The sequence below is a fragment of the Lagenorhynchus albirostris genome, chromosome X (genome assembly GCF_949774975.1).
Source record: "Lagenorhynchus albirostris chromosome X, mLagAlb1.1, whole genome shotgun sequence".
Taxonomy (NCBI): domain Eukaryota; kingdom Metazoa; phylum Chordata; class Mammalia; order Artiodactyla; family Delphinidae; genus Lagenorhynchus; species Lagenorhynchus albirostris.
Genome location: NC_083116.1, coordinates 130,785,275 through 130,808,060, shown reverse-complemented (window position 1 = coordinate 130,808,060; position 22,786 = coordinate 130,785,275). Strand labels below are relative to the sequence as shown.

The 22,786-nt window shown below is 53.9% G+C and overlaps 2 protein-coding genes across 3 annotated transcripts in view; both read right to left on the bottom strand.

Annotated features, from left to right (window-relative positions):
- Nucleotides 1-20,113, bottom strand: part of DHRSX (dehydrogenase/reductase X-linked) — a 188,572-nt gene extending 168,459 nt beyond the window's left edge. Inside the window, exon 1 of the mRNA XM_060138412.1 lies at nt 19,984-20,113. Within this exon, the coding sequence (XP_059994395.1) occupies nt 19,984-20,092 (109 nt within the window). The 5' untranslated portion in view covers nt 20,093-20,113. The remainder of the gene's footprint in view (nt 1-19,983) is intronic.
- Nucleotides 10,163-20,121, bottom strand: ZBED1 (zinc finger BED-type containing 1). Of its 2 annotated transcripts, none has more exons than XM_060138410.1 (2): nt 19,984-20,121; nt 10,163-12,440 (listed from the first exon to the last, which is right to left on the bottom strand). In XM_060138410.1, the coding sequence occupies exon 2, from the start codon at nt 12,400-12,402 to the stop codon at nt 10,297-10,299; it is 2,106 nt and encodes a 701-aa protein (XP_059994393.1). In that variant the 5' UTR covers nt 12,403-12,440; nt 19,984-20,121; the 3' UTR covers nt 10,163-10,296. The 2 variants fall into 2 exon arrangements, with proteins under 2 accessions (XP_059994393.1, XP_059994394.1); XM_060138411.1 differs by lacking the exon at nt 19,984-20,121 and adding an exon at nt 12,698-13,757.
- Nucleotides 20,122-22,786: the final 2,665 nt, after the last annotated feature.

The following is a 22,786-nucleotide window of genomic DNA, read 5'->3' as shown; positions in this document are numbered from 1 at the left end:
CTCAGCAGCCACCACCCAGGACTCCGAGGCCGTCCAGGGCTGGTAGGAAAACAGGCGCTCCCCAGAAATTATCCCAGCCCATCGGAGTCTGGGGACACCCACGGCTCCCGGTAAAGATGCATGAAAAAGTGCCTGGATTCTTCACGGGAGAATTAAACCACCAGCACCTTCGGAGCGTGCCCTGAGCTTTGCACAAGTCTATTTAAGCATGTCCATCACGAAGCATCCACAGAGTTACAGGTCAATCTGCCTCAGTAAAGTTAGGGAAGAAAAGAAATGTGATATTAAGGGGGTATGAATAACTAAGAGGGAATCACCTGTAAAGCGATCACGCGTTACATGGTAAACACTGTTTAGAACCTTATGCAAGTGACCAAAAAAACAGAGGCAAGAATTTTGCAGTCACTTATACTTGGTTTTCAGTAGACCACAGAGAAATGATGCAGTGAAAAAAAAACAAAACACCAAAACAGGATACAAAGTTGTATGTGATGTAGGATGATGGTTAAAGAGTATTAACGTTATAGGGAAATAAATCAAATGTTCACAGCAAAAAAAAAAAGCATGTCCACTAATAATGGCCTCTGTTGTTCATCTGTTTTGTATATAGCAACGTGTATATGTTAATCCCAGTCTAATTTATCCTCCCCCCTTCCCCTTTGGCAACCGTAAATTGTTCTGTCTGTGACTATTTCTGTTTAAGTTCATTTGTATCATTATTTTAGATTCCACATGTAAGTGATATCACATGATATTTGTCTAACTTGACTCAGTATGATCATCTCTAGGTCCACCCATGTTGCTGCAAATGGCATGATTTCATTCTTTTTTATGGCTGAGTAATATTCCATTGTATATATGTACCACATCTTCTTTATCCAACAAGGATTTACTGTATAGTACGGGGAAGTATACTCAATATTTCATAATTACCTATATGAGAAAAGAATCTGAAAAAGAATATATATATATATATGTAACTGAATATAAAACTGAATCACTTTGCTGTACACCTGAAACACAGCATTGTAAATCAACGATACTTCAATTAAAAAATTTAATTTTTTTTAAATAAATGAAAAATCCAAGAAAGTTTTCAAAGAATGAAAAAAGGAAGACTAATGACAGCAGACAGCAGGCATCAGTATCATGTTGGCTTAGGGTTTACTTCCATACCTTGATCATTGTTTATGTATCTATTACTTGTATTATTAAATTAATGTGACATTTTTAATTTTTATCTTTAAAGAATGAGAAAATTGCAATACTTATCTGAATTTCTTATCCTATTTCATTTTTCCTGACAGCTTTGGTTAGTAATGTCATTTTCATATTGATAGCTTTAGAATATGACCATTTTATTTTGTAACAATAATTGCCAATATCGTTTAATCTAAACTACACAGTTAAATATTTTCTCTGTTCAACGATCGATTACGCAGAACTAAGACTTACAGTTTCTTTAAGAAGGGTTTATGAAAACTACATTTGCTGAATTGTGAAAAAAACAATTCGCATCTGAGAAGCAGAATTCAATGACAAGGAAATGTTTAAAACTGACAGCGAGTGGGGTGACCACAGCTTGGGTGTTTTACACGAGGGGAAGACGCTTGGCAGTTAAGTCCGTCAGCATGAGGAAATGAAATTTTTTTTGACATGTCCTCTCATGACTGGGAGGGGCTTGGCTCCTGTATTCCTTGCACCCCCAACTCTAACTGACTTTCTTGTAGTGCCACCCATGGACATAAAGTATGTTTAGTTATGGGTCCCTCCAGAGAAATGGACCAACAGGAAGCACAGACAGAAAGAGAAAGGGAGACAGAAAGAGACAGAGAGATTATTTGAAGGAATTGGTTCATGCAACCACAGATGTGTAGAGGGGGCACCCCAAAATCTGAAGGGTAGACGAGCAGGCTGGAGACCCAGGGAGAGCTGAGGTTACAGGTTGAGTCCCACGACCATGTGGAAGCAGAATTCCCTCTTCCTTGAGGAACCTCAGTCTTTTTTTCTCCTAAGATCTTCAACTGATTGGACAAGGCCCACCCACATTGTGAAGGACAATCTGGTTATGTCAAAGTCTCCTGGTGTCAATGTTTTTTTAATTGTAGTTGATTTACAATGTGGTGCTGGTTTCCGGTGGACAGCAGAGTGATTCAGTGATATATTTTTTCAGATTCTTTTCCATTGTAGTTTTTGACAAGACATTGAATACAGTTCCCCGTGCTCTACAGTAAATCCTTGTTGTTTATTTTATATAGAGTAGTGTACATCTGTGAATCCCAAACTCCTTAGTTATCCCTCCCTTTCCCCTTTGGTAGCCATAAGTTTGTTTTCTGTGTCTGTGAGTCTGTTTCTGTTTTGTACAGAAGTTCATCTGTATCATATTTTAGATTCCACATATAAGTGATATATTTGTCTTTCTCTGACTTACTTCACTCAGTACGATCATCTCTAGGTCCATCCATGTTGCTGCATGATTTCAATGTTTATCTCATCTTTTTTTTTTTTTTTTTTTTTGGCCGTGCCACGGGGCATACGGGATCTTAGTTGCCCAACCAGGGATCGAACCCGTGCCGCCTGAAGTGGAAGCACAGAGTCCTAACCCCTACACCACCAGGGAAGTCCCAACGTTCCCCTCATCTTAAAAAATATCTTCCCAGCAACCTCTAGACCAGCGTTTGACCGCAAAGCTGGGTCCACAGCCCAGCCACAGTGAGATAAAATTAGCCAGCACAAAGTATGAGTTTTCAGGCAACCGAGAGCCCTAACTAGCTTCCGCTGGGCATCGTCTGGAAGCAGGGACCCGGCCAGCTGGACCAGAGGAGCGTGCAAAAGGCATCAGCTCAGGCCAGCATGGTACCATCGCCTGGATGACGGCTCATCCTTGTGGCAGGAGGACCTGACGGCCGCCTCTCATGCTGGCGTGTTTCCACAGCTTGAGAAACCAGTGCAGGTGTCAGCCACGAAGCACGGCTGCTTCCACCAACAGCAGGGGGACAGGAAGAGCTGGGGGCAGCTGACGGGCCCCACGGCTCTTCAGCCCCGTGATGTCAGCCGCGTGGATCCTAAACCTTCCCTCCCGCAGTGGCCACTAAACCCTGTGGCAACTCCCTCCAAACCGAGAAATACAAGAGGTCCATGGGACTTCCCTCGCGGTCCAGCGGTTAGGGCTCCACGCTTCCACTGCAGGGGGTACGGGTTCCAACCCTGGTCGGGGAACTAAGATCCCGCAAGCTGCGGAGCACGGCCAAAATTTTAAAAATAAATAATAAAATAATTTTAAAAAAAAATAAAAATGGTTATGCTAGAAGGGCCAACAGCAGAGGAAAGAGCCATGTAGGGAGAAGCCCCAGGGATGCTAGGAGTAAACGCGGACAGGGGGAGAGAAAACAGCCTCCACGTGGACCCGACGGAGGCCTTTCTAAGCAGGAGTCTTTTATGTGTGAAGAGAAGCCCCACCCCCTCTGCGGGCTGGGTGAGGTAACAGGCAGTTTGAAGAGGCCCCCAGCCGCCCCTGAGCACGTGGGCGAGAGAGTCAGCTGGACCCAGGAGCTGTGCCCGCTGAGGCCTGCAGCCCTGGTCACGTCCTGCGGCACTCAGCTGCTCTACATGCCAGGGCGGGCTGCACCATGAGTGAAGGTACGCATCGAGTTGGCTGGGCCACCAGGAGCCCAGAGAGCTGGGGCACCGTGATCTCTGCATGTGTCTGGGAGGGTGTTTCTGGACGAGATGAGTATTTCAACAGGTGGATGGAGGAAAGCAGGTGGCTCTCCCCAGGGAGGGTGGGCCCCGTCTAATCAGTTGACACTTGAATAGAACAGAAAGGCAGAAGGAGAATTCTCTGTCTCTCTGTCCTTGAGCTGGGATGTCCATCTCCTCCTGCCCTTGGACACCTGTGTGCCTGGTTCTCAGGGCTTAGGACTCGGACTGAACACGCCACTGGCCTTCCTGGGGCTCCAGATGGCAGACTGTGGCACTGCTTGGTCTCCCGAATTGTGTAGGTCAATTCCAATCAATCAATATACACATACTGATATAAAGATACAGATATACGTATTACACAGGGCTCTGCAGAGATACAGAACCAATACCTACATTTATCTATATCATCTATCTACCTATCATATGTCTATCATCTACATATCTATCATCTAGCTAGCTAACTATTATCTACCTACCTATCATCTATCTATTATCTATCATCTATCCATCTACATAGATATTAGATATACCCCGTTGGTTCCATTTCCCTGGAGAGCCATGAATAATACTGGCTGCTATAACAAAGTAGCCCAGGTAAGGTGGTTTAAACAACAGATACGTGCCTCTCACAGGCCTGGAGGCAGACCACGGCCAGGGCAGATGAGTTCCCAGAGAGGCTCTCCTCCTGGTTTGTACAGCTGCATACTTGCCGGTGCTCTCACGTGGTGGAGAGAGAGCTCTGGTCTCTTCCTCTTCTATAAGGACACTAATCCCATCACGGGAACCCCACCCTCATGGCCTTATCTAACCCTAATCACCTCTCAAAGACCCCACTGCCTACCATCATCCCCTCGGGGGTCAGGGCTTCCACATACGAATTCCGGGGGGACACAAAGGCTCAGTCTGCAACACGCTCCCGCCACCTCGCCCGGAGGTGTGCACACGAGAGGGTCAGAGGCAGAGGAGGAAAGGCGGGGCTGGGGGCCCCCTGCGCGGTCTCCCCCTGCGCCGCCAGCGGTACGGACGTGCCTTCCTGCACGTGCATCCTGCACCCACCACCCCCCGACTGCGCATCTGCTCTTCCCTTCATCCACCTCCCCGTTCCCAGTCCATCCCAACGCCTCGCCGGGGGGGTCAGGACAAGACCTGGGAGGGCCACTGCCAGCCCCTCCCAGGGGGTGTCCCTGCTGCCGCCAGACACCCACCAAGGCAGGCTCGCCGCTGGCTCGGGCACTGCGCGTGCGCCACCTCCGCTGTCCCGGGCCGCGCTCCTTCGCGAGGCCGTACACGGCGGGACAGCCCTGAACCAGGCTGACCACAGACCCAGGACTGGCCCCCGTGGCCTGGCACGCGAGACCCCGGATGCCAGCGGGAAGGGAGGCGAGCCGGTCACTGCATCCCAGCGGCCGCACCTCCCCCGTGTCCTTCTGCCACCTGGAGACCCGCCACGTGGGCTTCACCGCCCACAGCCCAGGAACGGGCTCCTCCTTGGGGAGACCCCAGCCACCCCAGGCAGGCCTGCAGCCATTCAGCCCATCCGCCACGGGGCCAGCTGCCCGGGCCCGAGAGGCATGGCGTAGCTCTCCGGCCAAGTGCGTGTGAAGCGGGGAGGGCCACACCAGCCGCGGAGCCAGGGCACCACGCACTGAGGGCAGGGTGATGCTCCCCCAGCTCTCCTGGGTGAGGAGCTGGACATGCTGAGTCCTCAGAGGTTCCGGGAGGAGAGTGGACTGCAGGAATCCCACGGTTCCTGCCAGAGTGTCTTACAGAGCCGGGAAACGTGTTAAGCCATGACAGGCTGACCAACGACAGCTGTCCTTTAAGGAGGAGTGCGTCAACTCATTACATTTCCTGCAGGGAGAATGAAAGCTGCTCAACGCACCTTCAGTTTACCCATAAAAGTACAGGACGGACGGATGGATAAACAGAGACAGACGGTTACCCATAAAAGTACAGGATGGATGGATGGATGGATAAACAGAGACAGATAGATAGACAGATATGACAGACTGACAGGTAATAGAAAATACACAGATACGTAGACGATAAAGAATAAGTGTATAGATGATAAATAAGATACACAGACAGACGATAGATACAGAGATGTATGACAAACTGATCATAGATACATAGATAAACACACAGATGATATAGACAACAGATACAGATAACAGGTCGATAGATAATAGACGGAAAATGGACAAGGGCACAGATGATAGATTATAGCTGCAGAGATAATAAATAATACATACATAGATGATAAAGATGTAGACAGGTGATAGATATGCAGTAAATACACAGATGAATGATCACAGATGACAGATAACTGACAGAATATAAAAAAGAAGATATACATAGATAGGATATAAAAGTATATATATTGATATATGTAAATATATATACTTACGTTCACACACATATTTACATTATGTATTATACATACATATATATAAAAATAGAATCAACTCCATCCAGGCATGGAATCACAAAGGTTAGTATGTATGTAACAAACTGGCCATCGACACAATTATCAGCTCCTACGCTGGACCATAAACCCCAATGCTGGCGTCCCCGGTGCTGTGCACGAGACGTGATCTTCCCAATGTCACCTACTCTCCAATCACTGCCTCATTTCCACGAAGATCCAGCCAGGATCCTCCTGGAAGCAAGAGCCCCGAGAGGACTCATCAAGTGTCATCTCCCAGGACACCCGCCGTCGAGGGGAAATGCGTTTGCTGTGGACCCCACGTGACAAAAATCTCTCGGGAAAAGTCCTCTTCCAAGGACAGCTGCGGAGACCACCGGGCTCCATCCTTCTAACAGAGGAAGCGATGCCCGTCTCCCTAAGGAAACACTTCCTGAGGAATCCGCCCCTGCCTTGTGCCATCTGCCGTCTGCTAAAAGCCTATCCCATCTGGTCTCTCATCACCCAAAAAATTGAGGGAGTTTGGGTCAGTCGAGAAGGTGAACAAATTGGGCTGAAAACGAGAGGTGGGCAAAGCATCCCGACCTCGCTTCGGGCCAAAGGTCAAACCACGGAGCAGATATTCTAAGGGTGCTCGCAGAAAACCAGCGCAAACAACCCCAGCAAAGAGGCCACGCGGAGCCCCCAGCCTCGGAGTCACAGCCTGGGAAGCCGGGATGGGCCCAGGCAGCCGGGGGGACCCAGAGACCACGCAGGTTCCGGGAGGGCCCTGCGTCTGCAGGCCAGGAACCCGGGTCTGCAGAGAGGAAGGGGGAGCCTGAACGGTCGGGATCTTGCCTTGAGCACGACAGGATATGGGGCTGCAGGGCCGGAGCAGAGGCCAGTGGGGCTGCAGGCTGAAGCCACCCAAGGCAAGCAGCCGCTGTATCCCGCCCGCGCGGGGCTGCAGAGGACGAAGCCAGCGAAGTTCAGAGGAGAGTGGCCAAGGGCCCCCAGCACGTAGGAGGAGGACCCCGAAGGCCTAGCCCTGGGCCTGCTAGCCGTGAGAGGCACAGAAGGGCTTGTGTTTCCAGGCAGAGCTGCAAACCCAGCCCCCCGGTGGCCAGAACAGCTGCAAAACATCCCCCGCTGGGTCTTAATGCAGTACAATTTATAGGACGGGGACACACGGGGCTGCAGGTTCCCAAGGAGAAGAATTCTAGCAATGTGCCCGGGATTGGTCCAGACTGCACCCGGAAACCAGAAAGACGAACTGTCCGAGGGCCGCGGTGCTTTCAGAAGCCAGTGAAGGGCCCCAGGCCTTCGCTCAGAGGGCGGCCGAGACCCCGGGGTCACTCCAAACACACACCGAGGCGCCCGCCTCCCTGAGCCGGGATGAGAGCCGGACTCTGAAAGGAAACTGACTTTAGAGCAAGACCTGAGTGTGAAACACACACCATCTTGGGGAAGCAGAGTCCTGGGCCGACCCAGATAAGACACATCCTTAACGGTTAGGGGCTGTGTTTTTACGAGACATTCTAGATGCCAGCAACGATACTTTATCTAAGACACTGAAGGCCATGTTCCACTTAATGTTCGACGGAGAACGCTCTGCAAGTGTCAGGTTATCATGACTGAAAACTGGCCTGTTGAAACTCAAAATGTTTGTGCAGAAAAATTCTACGTTTGAATCCCCCTCCCCATTCCCCCAGGAACAGAGGCAACCCATAACGTGCAGAAGGAGAAAAATAACGACGGACGCCGACCTCCCAGTCTGTTTCTGGGGTACCTCGTTTTCTTAAAAGGAAGGAGAGAAAGGAGTCGATGGGAGAGAACCCAGATGCCCTAGCGATACACATGGCCCGAGGTCAGCACCCAAAAAGGCTCGGCTTTTTAAAATCATCCTCCCCACACCCGGTGCAAAGACAGCCCAGGGAACGAACGTGCAGAATCCCCACTCCCGTAGCAGGCTTCCCCGGCTGGCAGCTTTATTCACATAAACACACTGTGATACCAAAAGATCTAGAAATGCATCACACCCTTGACGTAATTCCCAAAGACCCCAGAACAAAGCACAGGGGCCTTCCTTCTTCCGCGTGGCTTGGAAAAGTCTCTTTAAACAAACAGAAATAAAGCCCTCCCTCGAGGTCGGAGGCTTTCCTGCAAGTGTGAAGCGTTACTCACGCACGTCAGACCGATCAATTAGGAGTCCGTTTATCGCTGGGGTTTCTTGAACAAGCGTCTGATTCGACAGCGTTAAATACGGAAAAGTACAAGCCAGGAAGAGGGCCGGCAACCCCAGGGCTTAGGAAAAAACGTGAGAAACGCAGAGAGGCGGCTAGCTGGAGGGACACAAGTGTTCACGAGTGACAGAAAGCCAGGATTTTAAGAAATGGGGGGGGGGGGGGGGTCAGATGCAAAGCAGCCAACTACAGCCCGGGAGGTGGGATGTGCGTCTCTGCGGCTCTTCTCCCAGCCGGAGAGCAGAGCAGAGGGTCTGGAGACAGCGACGCTATCGCTTTCCTTCAAGGAGACGGCGCGGGGGACGCTGCTTTCTGACGCCTGATTTCCTAAACACGTTCACGGCTGGTGACATCAAGATAAAAGACTGCCTTGGCCGGAGCCACAGGAAGTCCCCAGCCACGAACCTGGAGAAATGCCCTCCTTAAGCCCCCGGGATGCGGCTCGATGTTGGGGTCCTGGGAAAAGATTGCCGAGGGCTGAGATGGGGCATTTATAGATCGCGTACCTCCCGACAAAACCTCCACCCGGACTTGGGCTGTTCTCAGGTGAGAATCAGAGATAAGACTGGTGTCGTTTTCTTTTTTGGGCCACATCGCGCAGCATGTGGCATCTTAGGGCTCCGACCAGGGATCGAACCCATGCCGCCTACACTGAGAGCACGGAGTCTTAACCGCTGGACCAGCCAGGGAAGTCCAGGGGCTTTGCCTCTTAAAGAAAAGCAATTCGTTTAAAATAAGTAAATAAATAAAAGTAGTTCTAAGTGTTAGAAACGGCCTTCCCGTTTCCCCAGTGGCGTAAGCAACCCACAAGGACCCCCAAAGATAAAATGATCCCTGGTACTATTTTTAACTCAATGCCCCCCGCCCCCCATTGGTGTTTAAAAGAGAATGCAAGAGCCCTTTCTAGAAATCAAATCTAAGTCAGCCCTCTAGAGCCGGCCGTGGGCACGAGAGGGTCCTCCGTATTCAAAAGCAGCGTTTCCAAGGAGCGGGGACCGCCTTCTCTAGGTTCATCCCAAGAAAAGTGATTCTGGGGAAACCGGACCTCTGAAGCATCAGACTCACAGAAAACCCACCTCAAGACCCATGAGCTCCAGGGCTCACAAGGACTGTGAATTCAGGCAAGGGGAGAAAAAAGACTGACTCACGGCAGAAAACACACCACAACCAACACCTCTTTTCTGCTTTTTTATAAGCGGTTGCACTGCAGGCTCACTGGTAACATTTTCCACCAAACATAAAACTGGTGTCTCTTGAAAACAGGGCGTCTGGCGAGAGTGTCTCTCCCCGGCTACCCAGAGGCAAGGTTCCCACGTAAATGACAGTGTAATTAGGTTCCTTCACCAACCAACGGCTAACATCCACGGATGGTGTCGGTGGAGGACACACAGGGGTTTCATCCTCAGCTGCCCGTCGGTTTCAATCTTTCTCCGATTTACCCCAAACCGTCCCTCGCAGAGAACACGAATGCTGCAGGTATGGAATTATCTAGAGGGCAAGACATCCCTGCCGGCCGTGCTTCTGTCGCGGAGTTCAGCATTTGCAATCCTATCAGCGGACATCTAGGGCTTTGATAAGTCATTTCTTTCCCTTGCGTTGCGACGCAAGGGGCCCCTCCAGAGAAAACGCTCATTTTCACCAGCTCTGGGCCACCCAAAGCCCGTCTCTGTCCTCTAAGACTCCCAAAGCCCCCCACCTGTCCTTTGGGCCACCCAAAGCCCACCTCTCTCCTTTGGGGCAACCAAAGCCCATCTCTCTCCTTTGGGGCAACCAAAGGCCGTCTCTGTCCTCTGGGCCGCCCGAAGCCCCACCAAAGGTCCATCTCTCTGTTTTGTGCATTTCCTCTGTCCCGGGCAGCGCGCCCACCGGCGGAGTCAGTACTGACAGCCAAGCATCCGACGAGAGGCGCCCACGCGCGGTCCCCTCCCCCCACCCTCCCCCGCCGCGCTACACGAAGCTGCCGTCCCTGAGGCCGAAGTAGCCGGCGTGGCCGGCGTCGCCCAGAGGGAACGCCTGCTCGTGGCCCAGGCCCCACTCGCCCTCGTCCTCATCCTCCAGCTCGGCCGCGGCGCCGCGCGCATTCTCGTACAGGAAGATCTGCTCGTGCACGTGCGCGGGGGCCAGGCGGTTCCGCTTGGCGCTGACGACGTTGGCCGAGGAGCCGAAGAGGCGCTCGGGGCAGACGCGCGTGGCCGCCACGGACCAGTACTTCTGCAGCACCCTGGGCAGCAGCGGGAAGAGCGCCAAGCGGTCGGACCACCACCTGAGGGGGTCCTCGTTGAGCCCCAGCACCTTCTGCGACTTGAAGTTGCTGAGCTCCTCCACCACCTGCGCGCGCCAGCCGTCCTGGTCCTCGACGCCCGCCGCGGGGCAGAAGATCTCGGCCAGCATGTCGTGGATGACGCTGGCGGGCGGCGGCGTGGCCGAGGGCGCCGGCTTCTTCACGGGGGGCTCCTCGGGCGGGGCGTACAGCTGGTCCCCGGGCGCGCGGTAGGCGCCGTCCTTGGCCTTGTCCAGGAGCCCCTTGGCCTCCTCCACCACCCTGTTCTCCACCTGCTGCCTCTCGAAGGTGGACAGGAAGGGCAGCCTCTTGTAGCGCGGGTCCAGGAAGGTGGCCACGTTGAGGAACATGTCGATCTCGGGCGTCTCCTGGTAGGTCTTGGCGAGCTCCTTGGCGATCACCTCCTTGGCCATGCTGATCTCCTTGGAGTCCGTCTCCTTGCTGTTGAGCGTGCTGTTGAGAAGCATGTGCAGCAGGGGCTTCACCATGCTGATGGTGGGGTACTTGGACCCAGACAGCATGTCAGCCACCTGCTTGAAGGGCTGCAGCAGGTCCACCAGGCCCTCAATGGTGGCCCACTCGGCGGCCTCCAGCAGGAGGTGGTGGTTGTTGCTGTCCTCCAGGAGGACCCCGGCGATGGCGAACTGCTGCTCCTTGAGACGCTGCAGCATGGCCAGCGTGCTGCCCCACCAGGACACGCGGTTGCTGACCAGCATGCAGTGGGCGGCGTTCTGCTGCTTCTGCTTCTCGTACAGCATGTACATGGCCACGGTGGACTGCTGGAAGTACTCCACCAGCCTGCGGCAGCGGCCAAGCAGCGCGCCCAGCTTGGGCAGCCGGAAGGCCTGCTGGATGCCGGCGTCGAACGTGTGGCCCAGGCAGGGCATCTGCACCGCGATGTCCAGCAGCGAGCAGGCCTTGGCGATGTCCTTGCCACGGTCCGTGGTGGCGCTGAAGACCTTGGAGCTGACGCCCCACTCGATGAAGGCTTCGTACAGGACGCGCGTGATGGTCTCGGCCGCGTTGTCCTCCGGCACCTCGAAGGTCTTGAGGCAGCGGGAGCCCAGGAAGAGGCCGTGGGGGGCGGCGCGGCCCAGGAAGTGCGCGGCCAGCGTCACGTAGGTCCGATTCTGGCTCTCGCTGCGCCACAGGTCGGTGGAGATGCCGCACCACGCGGCCTCCGCCAGCTCCTTGAGGACCGCGTCGCGCACGGCGCCGTAGCGCTCGGGGATGGCCTTGCCGCAGAAGAACTTGCGGCTGGGCAGCTCGTAGCGCGGCTCGGCCGTCTTCAGCAGCACCTTGAACGTGGGCTCGTCCACGATGGACGCGGGATAGAGCCCCTCGCAGATGAGGCCCATGACGGCGGCCGTCAGTTCCTGCTGCCTGCGACCCTCGTGGCCGTGCACCGCCGCCGCCGCCGCCGCCGCCGCCGCCTTGGCGGCCGGCGGCTCCTGCGCGCTCTGCTGCGCGGCCTCGGGCTTGAGCTTGGAGAAGGCGCTGGCGAAGGCCTCGCGCATCTGCTCCGTGTTGCTCTTGACAAACTCGCAGAACTCATCGGGGTGGTTCTTCTCCAGGTGGTAGGACAGATTGGAGGTGTTGCCCGAGTACGCGATCTGGGCCATGCAGATGCGGCAGTAGATCTTCTTCCACTGCAGGATGCAGCCCTCGGCGTTCGTGTCGAAGCCGAAGTAGCGCCACACTTTGCTCTTGGCGCGCGGATGCGCCACCAGCTTGAGGTCGGTCTGCGCGCCCTCCAGGCTCTTGCCCTCCATTGCGCCACCCAGGCCGGGCCTCGCTCATTCGGGACGACCTGCCGAGAAGCAGCGAGACAAACACAGCGTGAGAAGAGACCCGGCTCCGGCCGGCGGGGAGCGGGGCTGCTCCGGAACCAAGGGCGCACGCAGAGGGTCCCCGGGGGCTGCCGCTCCGGCTCCTGGCTTTGGCACAGCAGAGGGGCCAGTCTGACAAGCCAGCGACTCTTCCGTCCAGGTGCGTCCGAAGACACGCGTTTTTTTATTGTTAGTTTTGGGATCGTCTTTGGACTCCCGATGACAGCTCTTTCCTCACCTGAGCTGCTTTACTCTGTCCTGTTCTAGGAAATCCAGGAGCCCCGACGCCAAGCAGGGGGGCTTGTTCTCCAGACGGAGGCCACGTTCCCAAGCGCCCCGCCAGCCCAAGACGACCCACCTCCCCAACCGAAAACCTGGTCGGCAAGCACGCGTGCCACACGCCACCATCAGATGGGCTCCAATCAGAAGACGAAAACAGAGGGTCTCAAGTGGATATCAAGTCGTCAGAGTGGCATTAAATACGAGCTTTTTCTAATTTTATGTTTTGAAATGATGCCTTTTTGACCACAATGAGATCTCACCTCACACACACACACACCCAGCGGAATGGGTTTCATCAAAAAGAACACAAATAACAAATGCTGGTGAGGGTGTGGAGAAAAGGGAGCCCTCCTACACCATTGGTGGGGATGTAAACTGGTGCAGCCACTATGGAGAACAGGATGGAGGTTCCTTAAAAAACTAAAAATAGAGATGCTGTATGATTCAGCAATCCCACTCCTGGATATTTATCTGAAAGAAACAAAACCACTCATTAGAAAAAAGATCCATGCACCCCCATGTTCACAGCACCACTATTCACAACAGCCAAGACATGGAAGCAACCTAAACGGCCATCGTCCATGGACAGAGGGATGGATATAGAAGATGCGGTGCATATATACAGTGGAATACGACTCAGCCATAAAAAAGGATGAAGTCATGCCATTTGCAGCCACATGGATGGGCTTGGAGATTATTATGTTTAATGAAATAAGTCAGACAGAGAAAGACAAATACTGTATGGTATCAGTTATCTGTGGAATCCAAAAGAAAATTTTTTTTTAAACTAGTGAATATAACAGAAAAGAAGCAAACTCACAGATATACAGAACAAATTACTGGTTACCAGTGGGGAGAAGGAAGGGAGAGGGGCAATATAGGGGAAGGGGATTGAGAAGAACGAACTATAATACTCGGTATAAAATAAATAAGATACAAGAATACATAGTACAACACAGGAAATACAGCCAATATTTTATAATGACTATAAAGGGAGTATAACCTTTAAAAACTGTGAGTCACTATGCTGTACACCTGAAACTTATATAATATTGTACATTAACGTATATCAATTAAAGAAAGTTAAAAATATTACTTTCTGTACTGCACATGCTCCAGCTGTTTTGTTTTTTTATCTATCTATCTATCTATCTATCTATCTTGGCTGCGTCAGGTCTTAGTTGAGGCATGCGGAATCTAGTTCCCCGACCAGGGATCGAACCCGGGCCCCCTGCATTGGGAGCGCGGAGTCTAACCCACTGGACCACCAGGGACGTCCCTCTATTTTTCTCCTAGGTGCATCTGGCATCAGGAACCAGATTGGGGCGATAATGGATTTCTCAATCCCTGGAACTTCTCAAAATGCCCACCGTGGGCACTCACACCTGGGCACAGAGACACCTACGAGCTGTGGTGCAGCACTGCCCGGCTGTCAGTGGGACACATTCGGCTTCCCGGAGCTGCCAATCAGGGCCAGGACACCCAAAAGGGCAGCTGAGTTTTCTTAAAAGCTGGCTGTTACTCACAGACGTAGAAAACGAACTAGTGGTCACCAAAGTGGAAAGGTGGGGAGGGATAAATTAGGAGTTTGGGATGAACAGATACACACTACTATATATACAATAGATAAACAACAAGGTCCTACTGTATAGCACAGGGAACTACATTCAATAGCTTGTAATGACCTATAATGGAAAAGAATCTGAATATATATGTATAATTGAATCACTGTACTGTACACCTGAAGCTAACACAATATTGTAAATCAAGTATGCTTCAATAAAAGAGAAACTTTTGGGCTTCCCCGGTGGCGCAGTGGTTGAGAGTCCGCCTGCCGATGCAGGGGACACGGGTTCGAGCCCTGGTCTGGGAAGATCCCACATGCCGCGGAGCAACTGGGCCCGTGAGCCACAACTACTGAGCCTGCGCGTCTGGAGCCTGTGCTCCGCCACAAGAGAGGCCACGATAGTGAGAGGCCTGCGCACTGCAATGAAGAGGGGCCCCCGCTCGCCGCAACTAGAGAAAGCCCTCGCACAGAAACGAAGACCCAACACAGAAAAAATAAATTAATTAATTAATAAAACTCCTACCCCTAACATCTTCAAAAAAACAGAAAAAAAAGAAATAGCAGAAAATTTCGAATTAGGCATGAGCATGAATTTAAAAAAAAAAAGAGAAACTTTTAATAATCATAAACAAATATACATACATATGCCTAGACACAGAGAGAAAAAGATACGCTTTGAGAGCATGAATGTTAGTTTTATTACTTATTTGATTTCCTCAAATGATGTCCATGGAACAGACTTCCCCCTGAAATGGGTTAAGTCTGCAAGCTTTCAACCCCCTGTACAGCACTCAGGGGGTTAAATCACAAAGTGCACCAACCAGGCGTTTTCTGAGTGTGGGGCGTATGTTCAAAGCCAAAACCCAGTAACAACGACAGTGGTTTGAATAGCGGCCCCACTCCCCGAATTCACGTCCCCCCAAAACCTGAGAATGGGACCTTATGTGGAAACAGGGTCTTTGCAGAGGTGATGAAGGGGAGGGTCTGAGATGAGGTCCTCCTGGACGAGGGTGGCCCTACATCCAATGACAGGGTCCTTACAAGACACAGGAGAGGGGAGACACAGACACAGAGGAAAAGCCCCGGGAAGACAGAGGCAGAGACGGGAGGGACGCGGCCAGAAGCCAGGGACGCCTGGAGCCCCCAGGAGCTGGAAGAGGCAGGAAGGACCCTCCCCTGGAGCCTCTGTAGGAAGCGCAGCCCTGGGACACCTCGACGTCGGGTTTCTGATCTCCAGAAAGAGACAGGATGAACTTCCATGATTTTAAGTACTTTGTTACAGCCGCCCCTGCACGCTCTGCTGATGAGAACAAAACTATAAAAGCTATGAGAGGTAACATCACCCCTGGTGCTGGGCGCCCTGCGGTCAAAAGGGCCCACCCGAGGCTTTCAGGGAGAGGTCACACTTGGGGGGGCTGATTTAAGGGGCACGTCGGTAGCCAGGGATGGGGCAGAAGGATGTACTGCTCAGGGGTGAGGCCCAAAGTCTCCAGCACAGGGGAAGGGGATCCGATACAGCCAGGACTTTCACAAAGAGGAAACCCCCAAACCACACATCCTACAGCCAAGCCAGGATGGGGCACCTGAGCGTGGGAAAGGTGGTCCCCAAAAGCGATGGGAACTGCACAGCGAGCACGACACCTGGGCTCTGGAATATGAGCTGCCCCACCCCGCGCGGGCCACGCCATTCAGTTTTATCAGATCCGACTACACCCGGATGATGACGATGAATTACTGCTGCGATCTGGCTGAAGGAGTCCAGCGCCATCCTGGCGCAAACTTCTGCCCACAAAGCAGGACGCAGCCCTGACACGGTGACAACCTAGGGAGGCACCGCCCGCAGGGCCTCCCCCTGCGGCTTCACCTCCTTCGGGCCAAGGATGTCAGAACCTCCAAGGAGGTGACACACGGTAGGAGGGTTCTGAGCACATACGTTGAAGGCGGCTGCACGAAGCCACCCTCCACTGTCCGGAGGGCAAGGTCTACATCTCCCGTCAGAGTCAGGAATCAAGGTTTTGTCAAAGCACCCTCTCCACAGGGTCCTTCTTACAGGGCGGCCTGAGCATCTCTGGGGGGGACCATCGCCACGACACTGCCAGGGACTTGGCGAGGTTCTGCCTTTTCTCACATCAGAGACACCAGCCAGATCTTCCCAATCGGCTTCACCAACACAAGGAACATGTCACAAGACACAGGATGAAGCCACCAAGTGGAGAACCAGCTGCATTCTTCCCAGTCGGTACTTCAGGAAACTGGCAAGAACCAGAAACAGGGCCACTCTCCCTGATTTTTGTTTGTTTGTGTTGGAGATTATAGTTATTTTTCACTGGGAAAAATGTTACTGGGAATAACATGTAAGTGACTTGTTATGTTACTTGAAATATATGTTGTAAATTTCTGTTTCAAATTTCTGTTCACCTTTTTTTTCATTTCAAATAAATTTAAATTTAATTAACATGTAAGTGAATAGGATCCACATGGATAAGTCAAAGCCACACAAACAAAAGCTCTTTGGGGCTTCCCTGGAGGTCCAGTGGTTAAGACTCCGCGCTTCCAAGGCAGGGGGCACGGGTTCGATCCCTGGTCAGGAAACTAGGATCCCACATGCTGCGTGGGACAGCCGAAAAGTAAAAATTTAGAAATTTATTTTTAAAAAAGCTCTTGGGCGGGGCGGGGGGAGTACTTATTTTTTTTTAAGACTCAAAAACTCCTAAGATCATGAAAACTGTGGTTTCACCTCCCTGGATCCACAACCCCCAACCGTTCATATGTACACAACACCAACGAGAAATAACGTCCTCTTTATCAGTTTCTAAAAAACCCTGCAGTTTGAACACCAGGATCCACCCTAAAATAGCTTCATAAGTGGGCCAGCTGACATCTTTTGGGGGTGTCAGCCCATCAGCAGAAGTCCATTTCCAGACCTACCTCCTATGTCCAACAGAATTCTTAAGGGAAATGTCCGTGTGATATCAGAACGTCCCTGTAAAACACATCTGGATGACTTTCTCTCCCTTTCAAAACTGATGCATCAGAGACATTTAATTTGTAACAGACAATCGCCATAGAGAATCTGGAAATCAGGGTCTGTTACAGGAAGTTTTCATTGGCTTACACACGTCTCTATCAAGGCACAACCTGCAACGATCATGAGTCTGTAATGATCTTGTTCACAGAGAGCGCATTTTAAGGTTACATTCAGGGGCGGGTTACCTTTTCAGCATCTTCCTTCACCTTTTCATAGAATCCAGGTGAACTCACACCACACGCCTGTCCCCCACCGGATAAAATGTGCAGGACCACCCACAATTGCAAAGCGACAGTCATAAATGTGAGACAGCTCCATTTTATCTAAGGAGTCCCAGTAAAAGTTATATAACTGCATTAAACACGTGCAGTGTGCACAAGCAACTCATCAAAACGCTGAGACGATCTATAGACAGATTCTCTAGATACTGAAGATCTGACATGCAACTATTAGCAAACTCGTAACCAAGGTACTTGTAAATCTGAGGCATGACCTGACCGCTCACGGTGGGTTAGCAAAGAACTTTCACAATACCAAGTGCACTTCAATAATCACCGCTGTGGTCTGTCGTTATCCGTTTAGAATATATAAATAAGAGAATATTTCCGTATCAACTATTTTATACTGTTCACGTTTTTATTTATATAGACTATATAAGTTATTTTTTTTAAAAAAAGAAAACATCTGATGTTTAAGAACAACAAAGCCCAGCTACTCTTCATGTGACGGGGCCTCTGGTTACTGTTTATTTAGCTCCATACCGGGGCAAAGTTCAATGTCTCCTCCCCCGCAAAGGTTAAGTCCAGTTAGGGGCAAATAAAAAAATGGGTCCAAAAGCAGAGGAACAGGGCCACTTGGGACACCGGCCACCACCTGGCACATGGGACGGATGTTCGTTCACTCCTCCGCCCACACCTAAAATGATTTCTAACCCCACAGACCACGTGGCTCGCACACAGCAAGCCCAGCAAGTCCATCTTTGGATGAATCAACCCTCTGCAAAAGCCGGAATAAGGATGCCCTCGGCTGACACATGGCCTCATGGCTGGTTTGCCTTTCCACGACTTTATTTTTTTTCTCAATCAGTCAACAGGTGGAAACCACAGGGCAAGCCCTCAGGTTGGATGCATCTCCAACACGTTTCCGAGGCACGCATTTTGGGGTGCTGCTGCGATAACACCGACAAGTCTAAATTCCATCCTCAACTTGTCTTTTCTGCGAGCGGCTAAACGGGCTCCCAGGCGAGACAGCCAGACCCGTCTGGGAGCAAAACTGCTCGGAGTGGTGCGCTCCACAACCTGGAGCCATTTGGGGCAACCTGGGACAGCTTTCCATACGTCTTCACTGTGTACAAGCCAGTCCTGATCTCAAAGGTGACTATGCGGACCCCACCCCCGAGCCCCAGGTACTGGCTGGGGTCTTACCCTCTGTTCATTTCTGATTGCTCTCAATGTGTTTTTTTTTTTTATAAAAAATACCGAAATCCAGCTTATCAGAAAACCAAATGCTCACCTCACATAAACCTGGAAGATGTATTTCCCTTTGATGGAGGCCTGGGAGGGTGGAGCTCATATAAAAATATCTACTCCTGGTCGGAGCTGCAGGTTTGCAAAGTGTGGTCCCACCAGCGCCCCTGCCGTCGGGGAGTGGAGCGATTCTCAAGTATTTTCACAGCCAAAGTCACATGTTCTTTGCCTCTTTTTCACCCCCGCGTCTCAGGGGTGTTGCCCAGACGCTGCTGGGGGTGCCAGGTCAATAGGGTGGAAACACGGGTGAAACTGAGACTCCATCTATCCCCTTAGGCCACACAGTAGAGAGACCGGCCACAAGATGACACGGCACCACTCTTCCCACCGAATACTTTGTTTTAGAAAGTAGTCATCTGTCACCTAAAAATACAATGTCATGTATGCTCGCGTAGCCTAGGGTGAGTGTGATCTCCTGCAAATTAGGGCAGACAGAGATTCCTACAGGTTCCCCCGTTTTACGTCCTGAGCACGCCGCTGCGACCAGACACAGCCCCAGACGGATCGCCGCCACCCCCCGCTCCCCGGAGGTCCCCAACGTGCGTGAAGAGCGCGAACGGGTCCCCGGAGAGTTTGGGATCGGAGACGCCGCGGAGGTCGCGGGGGCCAGAGGAACAAGGTGCCCCAGAACGGAAGCCCCTCCCTCCAGGCCTCGCCGCGCCCCCGAGCGCGCCCGGCGTCCCCCACCCACCCCGGGGAGGCCCGTCCTACCTGACCCTGCGCGCGGCCCGGCTCTCGAGCGCCCCCTCCTTCGCCCCGGCCGCGGGGCTGCGGGGCGCGCGGGACCCCGGGGACCCCGGCCCGCAGTGCGCGGGGGGAGCGGACCCCCGGGCCGACCCCGGCCCGGGATGCGCGGAGCGGGGGAGGGGCGCGTGGGGACGGCGCACCTCCCTCCCCCCCGCGGCCGCCCGGCCCTGCTTCCGGGAGCGCCCGGCGCGGCGCGCCATGGCCGGCGGCCGGGGTCAAGGGCACGCGGGGCCCCGCTGCGCCCCTCCCCCGCTCCCCCCCACCCCGGGGGTCCCGGCCGAGCGAGGGGCGCGACCCCGGCCGGGCGCCGCCGCCGCCGCGAGCCCCCCGCCCGCCCCTGGCGCCGCCGCCCCCGCCCGCCGCCGGCCGCTGACCTGGCTCCGCGAAGCCCGGGAGGCGGCGGCGCAGCAGCTGCGCCACGACCACCGCCGCGCCCACCGCGTACACTCGCAGGGCCGCCCGCGCCGCAGACAAAAGCGACATGGCTGCCCGGCCGCCGCTTCCGCGCCGCCCGCGGGACTCAGAGCCCCGCCGGACGGCGGAAACGCGCCCGCGCCGGCCCGCCCCCCGCGCCCACGCGCCCGCCCCGAACCCCGCCCGGACCCCGCCTGGACCCCAGGACGCCGCCTGACCCGGGGCGCCGGACCCCGGACCCCCGACCCCGGCCCGGAACAGGCACTCCCGCCCGCACCGCGGACCCCTCCCGGCTGACGACCTCCGCCCGGACCCCGGGACTCTGCCTGACGCCGGGGCCCCGGACCCCAGCCCGGACCAAGGACCCCAGGGACGCCCCTCCGACCCCAGGGACCCCCGCCCGGACCGAGGACCCCAGGGACCCCCCCCCCGACCCCAGGGACCCCCGCCCGGACCAGGGGCCCCTCCATGCCTGGATCCTGGGACCCCTCCTGACCCCAGACCCCCGCTCAGACCACAGACCCCGCCCGGATCCCCAGGACCCCTGCCTGGCTGCAGGACCCCCACCCAGATGTGGACCCAACCCAGACCTTGGACTCCTGCCCGGGACCCCCAATCCGGCCCTCGGACCACAAGAGCCCCCTTGGACCTCAGACCCTCCATTGAGACCACGGACTCCCGCTAGGCTATTGCCCACCTCCACAACAGAGCCCCAGGCCCCCCAGACAGGCCCATGGACTCCCACGTGAATCCCTCCTGGAGCGTGGAACCCCCCGCCCAGACTTCCACCTGACCCCCGCTAGAACCACAGACCCCGCCCAGATCACAGCTAAGACCCTCCCTCCCCACACGTCCCCAACCCAGACCCCCAGTAAGACCCCACACAGACCCCTATCCAGAACCTTACAGAAACCCTAAACCTGGCAACCCCAGACCCTACAGGGACCTTAATACCCACCAGAACCCTGGACCACATCCATATCCCCCCAATTCGGACAGCTACTGGACAGCACCCCTCATACACAAACCAGCAGAGACCTCCTCCCCCACCACCACCATCAGCGCCCGCCAGCACCCGGGACCAAGGATCTCAACCCCAGCCCCACCAGGATTCCTGTCCCTGCTAGGACCCAGGATCCCACACTCCACAACCCTCTGTAACTGTGACCCCCACACCTGGACTCTGGGTCTCCCCCCATCGCCATAGGAAGTAAACCCAGCTGGTCTGACTTGGGGGGTCACCCCCGAGGTGCAGGCTGCCCCCCTCCACTCAGGCCACCTGGAGATGTTCAGCATACAGACCTCTTTGGTGCAATCCGAGGCTCGGTTAGGAGGGTCCTTCCGGTCTTTGTGACCCTCTGTCCTACAGATGAGAAAACCGAGGCCAGGAAGCCTTCCCAGGATCCCTGGCAAGACCATGGTATCAGCTGCTCCTCTTGGCCAGGTGCACCCAGGTGTGCCAGGCATGCCCAGGTGTGCCCGGAACAGAGCATCAGGGAAGTCCTCCATAGCTGCCACCCTCCAGGGGTTCCCGCAAGAGCCCCAGGTGTGGCCACAGTGACAGAATAAGAAGGACCTAGAAGCAGGTGGAGCCCAGGGAACAGTGGGGGCGTGGACCTGTCCCTGGGTGTTTGTCCAGAAAGAAAGGCCCGTTGCCAGGCATGTTATCTGTGGGGGCACAGCAATGCCAGCTGACGCCTCCTGGCCTCTTGCCCAGTCTCCCCGAAGCGTGTGTTTTAACATGGTTTCTGGAGCGGTGAATGGAGGGGCTGGGGTCGTCACCAGGTGCTTCCAGCCGCGGCCCCCAGTTCAGAGAGCCTGGAACTCATTAGAATGTTGATGCTGCAAACGCACTTGACTTTTATGGCACCTGGAATAAATCACCCCTCGTGGAGCAGCTCAGACACACACCAACATAGGATCTCACTGCCCTGGAGGTGAGAAATCTCACCTGTGGGTCTCCTCTCAAGGTCTGACAAGGTCAAAATCGAGATGTCTACCCACTGGGCTCCCAAGGGAGTGGATCTGGACGAGCCTGTCTCCAAGCTCATTTGGGTTAACAGCAGAATCTAGTTCCTTGTGGTTGTAGGGCTGAAGTCCCCGCCTCTACGCTGGTGGTCAGTGGGGGGGAGGGTAGGATCCTGTCTCTGGTCTGAGCAGGTGTCACCTAGATCCCACCCTCAGCATCTCTTCGCCTTCCCGCCTGTCACATCTCTCCCGCTCCAGCCAAAGTTCTCTGCTTGTGAGGGTTCATGGGATTAGAATGGAGCAGGGACCAGGTTAATCTGGGATCATCTCCCTATTTTAGGGTCCACACCTTAATTACATTTGTAAGGTCCCTTGTGCCATATAAACTTCCAGGGGATTCTGGCTTGGACACCTTTGGGAGGTATCCTTGGTCTCCTCCACCATGCTTGACAAATCCCCGTCCCTTCAAGGATTTTAGGACGCCACCACTGAAGGTAGGTTCACCTGGGCCAGAAGAGGAGGAACAACTCCAGGTGAGGGGCAGGACATCCCCCCAGAAAAGAAGGTTAGGCAGAATGGGGCCCCCTAGTAGGGGCCCAGGAAGCAGGGCGAGAGCAGCCATCTGGTTGACCCAGAGGCCAGCATCTACCATGAGGCACCCCTGGCACGGTGCAAGGTGCTCATTATATCTGGGGTCCTTTTGAACTTCTCTTAAAATCGGGGGGTGGGGGGAAGACTATACTACTAATAATGAATAAATATAAATAATGCATGCAGCATGGAAAATAAGTTTTC

What these genes read in the sequence shown, in the direction of transcription:
- ZBED1 (XM_060138410.1), bottom strand. Translation starts at nt 12,402, where the DNA reads ATGGAGGGCAAGAGCCTGGAGGGCGCGCAGACCGACCTCAAGCTGGTG.